The 11,658-nt window shown below is 46.6% G+C and overlaps 1 protein-coding gene across 1 annotated transcript; it reads left to right on the top strand.

Annotated features, from left to right (window-relative positions):
• The first annotated feature begins 6,210 nt into the window (after positions 1–6,210).
• EXOSC3 (exosome component 3) lies at positions 6,211–11,314 on the top strand. The gene is made up of 4 exons (XM_055427086.2): positions 6,211–6,569; positions 7,437–7,586; positions 9,641–9,792; positions 10,861–11,314. Exons 1-4 carry the CDS (start codon positions 6,243–6,245, stop codon positions 11,060–11,062), a joined length of 831 nt encoding a protein of 276 aa, XP_055283061.2. The 5' UTR covers positions 6,211–6,242; the 3' UTR covers positions 11,063–11,314.
• The last annotated feature ends 344 nt before the right edge of the window (positions 11,315–11,658 follow it).

The raw sequence follows: 11,658 nt of genomic DNA, 5'->3' as shown, positions 1-11,658 counted from the left end.
CGAAGGCTGGTTCTTCTGGGTTTTTCCCAGAGCACAGAGTGCCTTATTTCTGATTTCCATCCTGAATTCCCTTCAGGGGGTGTTGAAAGTCAGCAGCTTGCAGTGATCATGATGTAGTCTCTGTAGAGGCATTTGGCAAGTACCAACTTCTAGTCAGCAGGGTCCCTTCATAGCCACATATTTGACCATGTTTGGGGGCCATTTCATGGCCATTGTGTCCCGCGGTGCTGGGAAGGCTCATTCCCAGGTCTAGGGAAGATTCCATAGATGGGCAACTCAGTGTGTTAAAACCGGACCAGGCCTTGCAAGTAGCAAAAGTCTCTGGACCACTGTCTTACTAGCCTCTTGGTCCAGGAAAATATTCCCTCTTGTTGCTTCTTCCCATATCTAGAGTTACATTATTACAATCATTGATCTCATATGGAATTGCATATCAGCATTATATCACAGGCTCAGTCACACATTTGTTAAAGTAAGAAATAATCTTCTGAAACAAGTGACATAGAAAATAATATAGCCATAGCTAGCAGTTATTAGTAAAGTCATAACATGTCAGATGAACTCATGTACTTTAATAGCTCTTTGGGATGTCTCAGGGGCCCTCTGAAGCACCCCAAAGTCAGCTAGAAGTCAAGCTATTTAGGCAGTTTTGTCAATGAATATCAGAAGGGTTTGTAACAGTCATCTAGAATCACATAGATCACTGTGAAATAATATATTCATTTAGCCAAGGTAACAAAGAAGATTTCAAAGGTAAACATAGAACAGATCACTTCAGAGGTAAAGAAACTTAAAATACATTATCAAAGGCAGTTTAACATCTCAAGAAAACTTTTATCTATACATAGAAACTCTTTCTTTGGGATCTACTTTCCATCAAACCTTCTTATCATTTTCTGTACCCATTTGTTTTCCCATCCTGGAACAGTCACCTTAAGTCAGACCTACTTCCTTTTTCCTTCATAAAAATGTACTTTCCATTAAACCTTCTTTACTGAACATATATATCTTACTTCTCTTAAGTGGGGACCTCGGTGTCCCATATTGTGGGGTCTATAAAGGAAGATTCAGAGGCATAAAGGAGGAGTAGAGGTAGGGTTGGGGAGTGCAAGGGTGTGAGAAGGGTAGAGGTATGGTGGCTTTGAGCTTGGTTAGAATGTCTCATCCTAATAGCTGAGTGGGACATGAAAAAAGTATTAGGAAGGAGTGGGTGAATAGGTGATGGTCGAGCTGACAAGGCTGTAGTCCAGTCTGTAGCGGGTGTGAGGGCTTGCCATCTATACCTATCACTGAGATCTGGGAAGGAGTCAGAGTGCCCCTGTAAGAGGGAAGAACCTTGAGAGAGGTATTTTTCATCTCCTCCAGCAGGAACTAACAGGTGAATCCATGGGAGGAGGTGTTTTTGGAAGGGGTGGATAGAGAGAAGGAACGGACGGGGGTCTTTGATCTGTTTTTATTGGAGAGGGAGATCGAGGAGCAGGAGTAGCGATTACAGGAGGATCTGGTGGAATTGGAGAGGTAGGAGGTGTTAGAGGAGGAGGAGTTGAGGCCGCGCAGTGGCGGGGGCCTCAGCGTACGGAGGAGGAGGAGGGGCCAAGGTCTTCCGGAGGGATTGTGAAAGCAGAACTTTTGTCAGCGGGTTGCTGCGTTTGTGTTCGGATGTTATCGGAAGAGAGAGAGCTTGGAGTTGTCGGGGAAACAATTACCGAGGGGGGGCGAGGGGCGGAGTTTTTCTCGGTCTGTTTGGACAGATAGATGTTTTAGCTGGCGAGGGGCCAGAAGGGGAAAGGGAAAGAAGGATTTGGGAGGAGGGGAAAGAAAGAATAGGGGGAGGGGTGGGAGCACAGCAGCCAAAAAGCCTGTACATAGGGTACCTCAGACCATTTTCCCGTCCTTTGACAGTGATTATCTAAATCACGGAGGATATCAAAATCGAAAGTTCCCACTGAGGGCCATTTTGAGCCATTATCAAGAGAATATTGGGGCCAGGCCTCAGAACAGAGAAAAATCAATTGTTTGTGTCGTATAGCGTTTGAGAGACGCAGAGTTTTAAGGTTGGCCAAAAGACAATCTAGAGGAGTTGACCAACCCCGGTCAGGCTTGGAGGCAGTTGTCCCCATTGGCGAGCGACGGAGGATAGGCTTAGGGGTAGATCAACCAAGAGTCCCCAGGAGATCTGTCACCCCAGCGGAGGAGGCTACCACAGCCGAAATGGACGTCTCCGAGATCGACTGGTGCCCAGGAAGCAGGACCTGGCCTGCGGAGGGGGCTATCACAGCTGAGGCGGATGTCTCCGACTCAACTGTTGCTGGAGGAGGGAGCCAGACACAGCGCTGTGATTTTCGTGACGGGCCTGGCCCACAAGGACTGGCTCCCGCAGATTACTCGCCAAGGGGGAGGGCTACTCCAGGATTTAGCCTAGGGAACTTACCCCGTATCCTGTCGGACGGTTGAACAGTCTCAGCGAGGTGGTGGATCAACCCAGGGTGCGGGCTGGGCCCGAGGGAGCCGCAAGCCCTGTGGCCAGCGGGGGAGGGCTCTCACCTCGAGCCCCACGTTGGGCGCCAAATGTAAGGTCGCGGAAACGGGCGTCTCAAGCTGTAAGGAAATAACCCAGACGCCAAGGGAAAGTAACAGGCTTTATTTGGCAGTGCGCTCCCGGGCAGAACCCACTGACAGCAAGAATGGCCACGAGGAGTTCTGCCCCAAACAAAGGCAGGGTGCGATTTTTATGCCTTCGGGGCAGGAAGTGGTATCATATAACCTGGACAGGCCTAAGATAAGGTAAAGCTCGGGAATGCGAGATTGTGAGTGGTCAGCTAAACAGGGTTGGTCACTCTGGAGGTCAGGAAGTGGGGGGATAGATCTCGGCAGAGGGTTATTATGTCAGAAATTCCTCAGCGGTTTGGCGGGACTTTTTCCCTCCAGCGGGGGATGGAGAGGGGAAGAAGGAGACAAGATAGCCACCGGGAAGGGGAAGCCAAGAAGGCCACCAGGGTCCGACCATACACAGTGGAGAGAGATTTTTGCTTAGATGAGCTAAGTACTAGGCTGTTCCTTATATCTGCTATTCTTAAACCCTTTAAAGTTCTTTTTAGTTTTCACAAGCCATGATCATTTGGGATTAAAAACGTTTATACCAAATAGATTCTCACTTGTGTAGTGATAATTGTGAGTATTTCATTTAAATTCTTTACTTAAATAAAAATATTAACACTTCCATGGATTCTTTTCCTATTAATTTCTGTATATAAATTAGCATGCAGTTCATTTATAATTTTTAGAAACCTGTGAACTAAAAAAATTTAAAGATTCATTCAAATTCTACTTCTTTATGGACATCTATTCTGACTCCTACCTTCTTCCCACATAGAGGTAATCATGTCATCTTTTGTACTCTCGGGGCTGACACCCTAATCAGGTTGTTATAGTCAGTTACACGGTATTTCCATGTGGTGACAGTCATCTTACCCAGGGCAGGGACCATGATTCACCTGGCTTCCCGGCTCATTGCCCAGCTCAATTCCTGGTCCAGAGCACAAGCTCAGCTAGTCTTGACTGAAAGTGACAAAAACGCCCAAGTTCATCAGTCAACAAAGAAAAGCAACCATGAGACAGCACTTCGCCAGCTTCTCAAGTAGCAAAGATTTCTAAACAGGAAGTTCTGGGAAAGAGTCCAGAAGGCCATAGTCTGGACCAACCTTTCCAAAGAGCAACCTGGTTATTTTCTCTAGGGAAACGCTAAGAAATGCGGCGGTATATCCCAGAGGCAGTCGAGGGCGGTACCACCCCTGCTGCACAGGCTCCAGGCCTGCAAGACCCCCAAACAAGTAGCCGGCCTGATTCATCCTGGTGGATATGCCCAGAAGACCCCAGGCACCAGGGGAAAGCTACGCGCTGAAAGGCGCACCGTCGACCGCACGGGCCACGGCCTCCTCTTCATTCCCCAATCGCAACGGCCACTTTCACACCCAAAAAAGGCTGCATGCGCCATTCTAAAAGAGAACTTCTCAACGAGCCCCCACACCCCACCCGCGCCCCCTTAATCTGGGTCCGCGGCTCTGAGCCTGGCTCCTCACACTTGGTTGCGGTCTCGGCTTCCACCCTCTCACGCGGGCGGACTTCAGTACCCCTGGCCTGCCCGCCGCGATGGCTACGGCCACGTGCGCTTACTCACCACCGGCTGCACGACGCCGAGACGGCAGAGCACCGACATTGCGGCACGCGACACACGAACAAGGATGCCTCTAGCGTGCTCCGCCCTCTGGGTGTGTCGCGCAGGGCACCGCCCTCCAGGCGCCTTCAACCCACCCTCCAGGCCTGAGCTTCCGGTCTCAGGTGACTTCTTTTCCAGACCTATGCTTGCCACTGTGGGTTTGGCATGTACCAGACCGACACCCATGTGCGGACACACCTCCCCGAAGTGCCCTTGGTAGACCTCCTCAGCCAGGTTTTGGCCACGTTTCTGACAGACGCTCCTCTGTTGACGTGAGCGTGGGTGAGAGACAAGCCAGGGATCATTTCCTGACCTCTGGCTGGCTGGGACCTGAGGTCATTGAGTACCATACGGCATGGCCTTGGGCCATCTGCGATAGAGGTAGTCTTGGTCACTGAATACCTGCTCTATGCAGGCCCTCTGGAACTGGGTTGGAGTGGGGAGGAGAGAAAAACTATCTACGCCATCCCTTCTGCAAAGGTAGCCAAACAAGAACAGCTCTTGCAATAATCTGTTGCAAAACCGAAGTTATATTTCAGTTGGTCTCTCTTATTGTATTTGGGGCTTCCCTTGTGGCTCAGCTGGTAAAGAATCCACCTGCAATGCAGGAGACCTGGGTTCACTCCCTGGGTCGGGAAGATTGCTTGGAGGCAGGAAAGATTACCCACTCCAGTATTCTGGCCTGGAGAATTCGATGGATTGTATAGTCCATGGGGTCCAAAGAGTCTGATACGACTGAGCGACTTTCACTTTTACTTCATTGTATTTATTTGATTCACCATTAATTGTGAAGGTATGTTAGTGATGGTCTAAAATCCTAAAAATCTAAAGACTCAGGTTGGATGCAGATACCTCAAAGAGATGAGCGGTAAAAATGGAGGACAGCTAAAAGCCATCGGTCAGGGCCATGCCCTCCCAAGTCCCCAGGAGTTCCAACTCTTACTGGATAATCTGACCAACGCTAATTGGAGGTACCGGTTGACAGGAAACTGTGATTTCAAGTGAAAGCCTTGCAAGTCTGAAGGGCAGACCTGATATGCTCTTGATTTGCAATTCAGCTGCTCTTCACCTGGGCAACTAAAGCGTGCTCCAAGGGAAACAGCAGCAAAGATTTAAATGCAGTTACTGATTTTCCCAGGCCGTGGAGGGGAAGCTCCGTTCCTTTCCGTTCGGTCGCTCAGTCGTGTCCGACTCTATGCGACCCCGTGGACTGTGGCCTACCAGGCTTCTCCGTCCACGGGATTCTCCAGGCAAGAATACTGGAGTGGGTTACCGTTTCCTTCTCCAGGGGATCTTCCCGACCCAGGGATCGAACCCGGGTCTCCCGCATTGGAGGCAGACGCTTTAACCTCTGAGCCACCAGGGAAGCCCATGTAAATATGCATGTGATGTGTAAATATTTTCAGGGGGAGAAAAAAAAAAGGGAAACGCACACCAAAATGTCAACATTCATTTTCATTCATTCATTCACCAGGTATTATTTATTTCATGCCAGGACCTGCGCTAGAAAAAAAGTGAGGACTAGCTGACAGCCTAGCAGAAAGACAAACAGGGAGCAAGACTAATACTTTTCATTTTCTTTTTATTCTTCTCTGGTCTTCCACAACGTGAATAGATAAAAGTTTCCTATGGAAAAGAAAATACTGAATACTCTTCCTGGTAAAAGATTAGCGGTCCCTCTGAAGGCAGAGTCAGGAGAGCCAACTCCCGAAGGCCTGCTCAGTTCCCAAGGATTCCACGAAACGAAAGGTGACGGGGTCTCATATCCCACTGTGCATCTCAGACACCGGGAGAGGAGGCTCCGCGACTGACTGAAGCTACGCGTTTCTCCTGCGGCCCTGCGAACAGACTGCTGGATGGGCGGCCAAAGACACAATCACAGTCCCCTCGGGGACTAACCCAGCGCGATCGGACTTTGAAAGCAGGTTCAAGTCCCACAAGCCTGTGCTGCAGGAAACGGAAAGCCTTGGGCGGGCTGGCGATTGGACGCGGAGCCGGAAGCCGGAGACTGTGTATAGTGACGCCCATGATGGCCGAAGCAGCGGGTATTGCAGCGGATTCCCTGGCTGGCTGCAGGGCGCGGGCGGCGCGGACGGCGCTAGATCAAGTGGTGTTGCCGGGCGAGGAGCTGCTGCTGCCAGAGCAGGACGACGGAGAAGGCCCAGGAGGTGCAGGGGAGCGGCCGCTGCGCCTAAACGCCGCAGCGCGCTCCCGGGGACGCGTGGTGTGCGGCCCCGGCTTGCGGCGCTGCGGCGACCGACTGCTGGTCACCAAGTGCGGCCGGCTCCGTCACAAGGAACCCGGCAGTGGCAGCGGCGGTGGCGTTTACTGGGTGGACTCGCAGCAGAAGCGGGTGAGCTGGGACTCCGGAGGGGTTGCCCGGCCGGGAGAAGATTGAGGATACTCCTCGGAAGCACGGAAGGGGCCCTGGAGCCTTCCTTTGATAAGGCTAGCCAAGAGCCACCGGAGTCTTGTGCTTACTTCTACAACTCCTTTAGAGGGACCGTGAACAGCTGGAACGTGGCCCTACATGGGCGACCAGGAGAGAAGGGAGCCTGGGAATATAAGGGCAACCCACTCCAGTGTTCTTGCCTGGAGAATCCCAGGGACGGGGGAGCCTAGTGGGCTGCCGTCAATGGGGTCGCACAGAGTCGGACACGACTGAAGCGACTTAGCAGCAGCAGCAGCAGCAGGGGATAGACTGTGAGACGTGGTCATTGTCTTCAAAACCCCATGGGTCAGGGAGCAGCAGACTTGCCTTTCGGGGTTCCAAAGAATCAGGTTCAATGAGGGGATGTCACAGGGAGTTCAGTTTCTCTTAGAATAAATAAATTTCACTTAGGAAGAAACTAACAACAGAATGGCCTTGCTTGGTTGTGAGGACCCCTGTATCACTGGACTCTTGCAAACAAAAGCTAAGGAGTTTCTGGTAAGAATTCAGAAGAAGAAAAAAAAAAAAAGAATTCAGAAGAGATAAGATGATACAGACTTAAATGAACACTTTTAGAAGCTGGAAATCTGAGAGTTTATCATGTGATTGGTTTTTGGGAGAGTGACATATGATCAGGTTTGTTGTAAGGTTTGTATTGATTTGTAAACATGGTTTTTAAAATATTTTGTAAACATTTAAATGACAAACATAACAACCACTGAGGACTTGCTGAAGATGTCTTAAAAATGATTGTCATTTATGGTTGTTCTCTCATTCTTTCTTTTGTAGTATGTCCCGGTGAAAGGAGACCATGTGATTGGCATAGTGACAGCTAAGTCTGGAGACATATTCAAAGTTGATGTTGGAGGCAGTGAGCCAGCTTCTCTGTCTTACTTGGCATTTGAAGGTGCAACTAAAAGAAACAGACCTAATGTGCAGGTAACAATAGGACCTTTGGTTTCAAAAGTAGCAAATATCCGTTCCCTAAACAGTCATCTATCCAGAAGGCTACCGGAACTGTCTTATTTTCCTAGCTCTATTGGGTGATCTTGGAGCATCTTTGTAATCACTCCAGGCTTCAAGAGTTCTTTCAGATGCGCCACCTCTGGGACCAACGCTACATACTTAGCAACGCCACATTTGCTATGTTGGGGGATGTTTTCATCTCTGCTGAATTGAAAGGTTATATCTGTTATTTGTTATATCCATATACACTGGACAAAGAAGTAAGCCAGAGGCTTAGGGAGGAAGGAAGGAAGGAAGGAACAGTGGTGGACACTGCTGTATCACTCATCCATCTTTCCCGGATGTGGTTCCTGAGGCTTGTATCTCACAGCTTCAGTTACATCACTGTTTCCCAACAATCCCATTTTGCAGCTGACAAGAGGAGCAGTCTTGCTACTTCAAGTTTCATCTTGGGCTTTTTGGGTAGCATGGCCACACTCTTCCTGTCCATCCAGGCCAGAAATTTGGAGGTTTCTTTCCCTTTTCTCACTCTCCCTCGTGTTGAGTCTTTCTGATTTGCTACATGTCCACCCCTTTTATATCCACTTTGCAAGTTCAGGCCTTGGCTGTCTCTCAAGTCAGTGACCTATCTTAGTAACATCCTGCCTGTACACTTCTGCCCCTTCATCCTGGCTTTTAAGACCTGACAGCCTCTTATACCCCTTTCTGCAAAAGGAAAAGTTCTTCAAAGCCTGCTGCTGCTTCAGTCGTGTCCGACTCTGTGTGACCCCATAGATGGAAGCCCACCAGGCTCCCCCGTCCCTGGGATTCTCCAGGCAAGAACACTGGAGTGGGTTGCCATTTCCTTCTCCAGTGTGTGAAAGTGGAAAGTGAAAAGTGAAAGTGAAGTCGCTCAGTCGTGTCCGACCCTTAGCGACCCCACGGACTGCAGCCTACCAGGCTCCTCCATCCATGGGATTTTCTAGGCAATAGTACTGGAGTGGCTTGCCATTGCCTTCTCCGTCTTCAAAGCCTACATATTACTATTTCCAGAGGTCTTCCCTCATCCATAATTATATCTCCATGTGGCCATGCCTGAATTACACCGAATTATTTAAGAGCACCACTGAATTCATAATCTCCTGCTCCTGTACCTTTGTTTATGTTGTTCCCTCTGTCTGGATTGCTTTATCCTCAACCTTGGAACACATTCTGGTCTTTCAAGACCCAGGCTGAGCACCACTACCCCTCTGTAAAAACATCCCTAATTTTTAGTCATTTTTCTTACTGGATTCAGCTGTGAATGAAGTTTGTTTACATATATATCCCCACTGCCCTCTGAAACTAAATGCTTCTAAAAGCCAGAAATGTTCTCTCTAGTTCCTTGAGTACAATTAATGGTACTTAATGAAACAAGTTTACTCTTCATTTCCATAGTTTTCATCATTTTGAAGTTCAACTCTTGAGGCTTTTAAAGTAATTCTTGTATGGAGAACAGTCAACGAATTACCAGTGTTCTGTTTTGCTTTGAATAATTTGCATGCCAGGGGTTGTTTCTTCTGTAATTCCCTAAAGCAGTGCTGTGCAATAAAACTTTGTGGTGATGCTAGTGTTTTACATATGCACTGAGTATTATGGGAGCCACTAAGTCACACATGGCTATTGAGCATTTGAAATGTAGCTGATGCAACTGAAAAACTGAATTTTAAGTACATCATTTTAATTAATTTAAATGTAAGTTTAAATAACTACATGTGAGTAGTGGCTATTGTAGTTGACAGTGTAACCCCAGTGGGTATTCTCTGGCTTTGATGAGGCTCCCAGTCTGGGGATTTTCTGGTGAGGGAAGAGTGGAGGTACATGCTTTACTTTTGCCTTCTTTTAAGACACAACTCCAGCGAGACTGTGAGAATCCTGGAGTATATAGTCTGTCGTTTAGCCACAGAATTGGTAGATGACTGGCATTGATGCCTATTGAAAAGAGCCAACAGCAGCACCTATAGCATGGTTTGCTGAGAGGAAATGATGTTTTTTAATTACCATTGTAGGTCGGAGATCTCATCTATGGCCAATTTGTGGTTGCTAATAAAGATATGGAACCGGAGATGGTCTGTATTGACAGCTGTGGACGAGCCAATGGAATGGGTGTGATTGGACAGGATGGTCTGCTTTTTAAAGTCACTTTGGGCTTAATTAGAAAGTAAGTCTGATGCTTTCCAGCTTGCCTGTTGTCTTTTATATTACACCTTCTTAGAAAGCTGACTAATCTCTGGCTATAACAATCGCTGTATCTCCTCAAAGTTAAAAATCAGTATCGATTTTAGCACAGTTGTAAACTCTTGCATTTAGCCCCATCCTCTCAATGTGAATACATAAAATTCACACATATTTGTCATTATAGTTTCTGTGTTGATATGGAATCTGGACTTCTCTGCTGGTAGCTTTATATATACTCAGACCAAATGTGAAAACTGGCCTTCCCCTTTCTAAGTTACTTGAATGCAGATGCAATTTATTATTGTACAAAATCATCATATTTCTCTTATAATGGGAGCCAAATTAAGCTAGAGTGATGTGACCCTCAGACTTATGCAGACATTCACAAAAGGCTTCTGCTTTACTGTCCTTTTAATAGTTCCCAGAGGCAGATTCTCTTCGTTAGGTTTAGATTTTTACCTACCCAAAGGTATACCCTATTAAAGGGCTTTACTCCTAAAGCTGAGGTTCACAGCTATCTTGCATATCTCTCTTTGCTACTTATTTTGCAGATCTGCAGAATTAGTTCAAGACATTTAAAGAAGCATGTTATAACCAAGCAGCACTTTGTGGTTTGAAAGAGTCAACACTTTGCTCCAAGTATTGAATTTAATACCAAAGAATAATTTACATTGCCAGGAAAACAAGGTTAAAGTGTTCTTTTAGCACCAGAGACAATAAAAAAGCTACAGTTCTAAAGTCTAGAATTCAGGTACTATGACAATGTGAAGGAAGAACTTTATATATTTTTTGTAAAGTTGGTGGCATAGGAGTTTGGTTTCTTTGTAGAGGATAGTCCACCATTGTGACCTCTGGTATGTATACCTGTAGGTTATAAAGCTTCTTGGAAGAAAAAGGGGAGCAGATGTTTTCATGTGCCTTGTTGTTGCGATGATGTTGGTGGAGCTCTGAGTGACTGTGGAGAACTGCCCAGAAAAGGAGTCCCCTGAAGTAAAGTCAAGGCACATCCTGCCACTTAATAAAGTTTTGTTTTCTTTCCCTTCCTCACCAGGCTGTTAGCTCCAGACTGTGAAATCCTACAAGAAGTGGGAAAACTCTACCCCCTGGAGATAGTATTTGGAATGAATGGAAGAATATGGGTTAAGGCAAAAACCATTCAGCAGACTCTGATTTTGGCAAACATTTTAGAAGCTTGTGAACACATGACAGCAGATCAAAGAAAACAAATCTTCTCCAGATTGGCAGAGAGCTGAAGACCTATGTGGGCTTTTTTATGGGGCAGCTGAACCAAGAGACTGGATTTCCTGGGGAAAATGTTGCTCAGGTGAATTCCCCATTAAATCTTCAGGAGACAAGATGTGAATGTACATATTGTCTATTACAGTTCTAAATAAAATATTTTTATAAAAAAGTTACTGGTTGCCACCCAGATTCTTATGGGTGAGAAAAATCATGAAGCCATGATGTAGTTTTTTGTTTTTTACAATAAAGTTTACTAAAAGTTACTGTTATGGTTTATTTGATGTTAACTCCCTTACTTTGCTAGAGTGTAGCTTCTGTAAGTGGAAGTGAGCATTAAGATAAAATTATTTTCTGATAGTAAAACGTTCACCAAAGAAAATGCAGAATACATAAATATAAAGCAAACAAAAACCACCTGTAATCCCACTATTTAGTGGGGGAGTATGTAGCAGCTAACAATTATTGGTTCCAAGTGTTTTGCATGGATGAATTCACTTAGTAACTTCAAAGACATTTAACTTTCTAGTTGAAGAAACCGAGGCATGGATTAAGTTGGCCTACATTCTCAATTACTATATGTGAATGTATGTTTTTCAAATTGGAACTA

Source organism: Moschus berezovskii, chromosome 7 (genome assembly GCF_049115385.1).
Source record: "Moschus berezovskii isolate FMDL1 chromosome 7, NW_MosBer_1.0, whole genome shotgun sequence".
NCBI lineage: Eukaryota > Metazoa > Chordata > Mammalia > Artiodactyla > Moschidae > Moschus > Moschus berezovskii.
This window is presented reverse-complemented; position numbering and strand designations above follow the sequence as displayed.

Excerpts from the sequence above, each read along its gene's own strand:
- EXOSC3 (XM_055427086.2), top strand. The coding sequence starts at position 6,243 with ATGATGGCCGAAGCAGCGGGTATTGCAGCGGATTCCCTGGCTGGCTGC. Across the intron at positions 6,570-7,436 it reads TGGACTCGCAGCAGAAGCGG|TATGTCCCGGTGAAAGGAGA; the intron begins GTGAGCTGGGAC and ends TTTCTTTTGTAG. Across the intron at positions 7,587-9,640 it reads GAAACAGACCTAATGTGCAG|GTCGGAGATCTCATCTATGG; the intron begins GTAACAATAGGA and ends TTACCATTGTAG.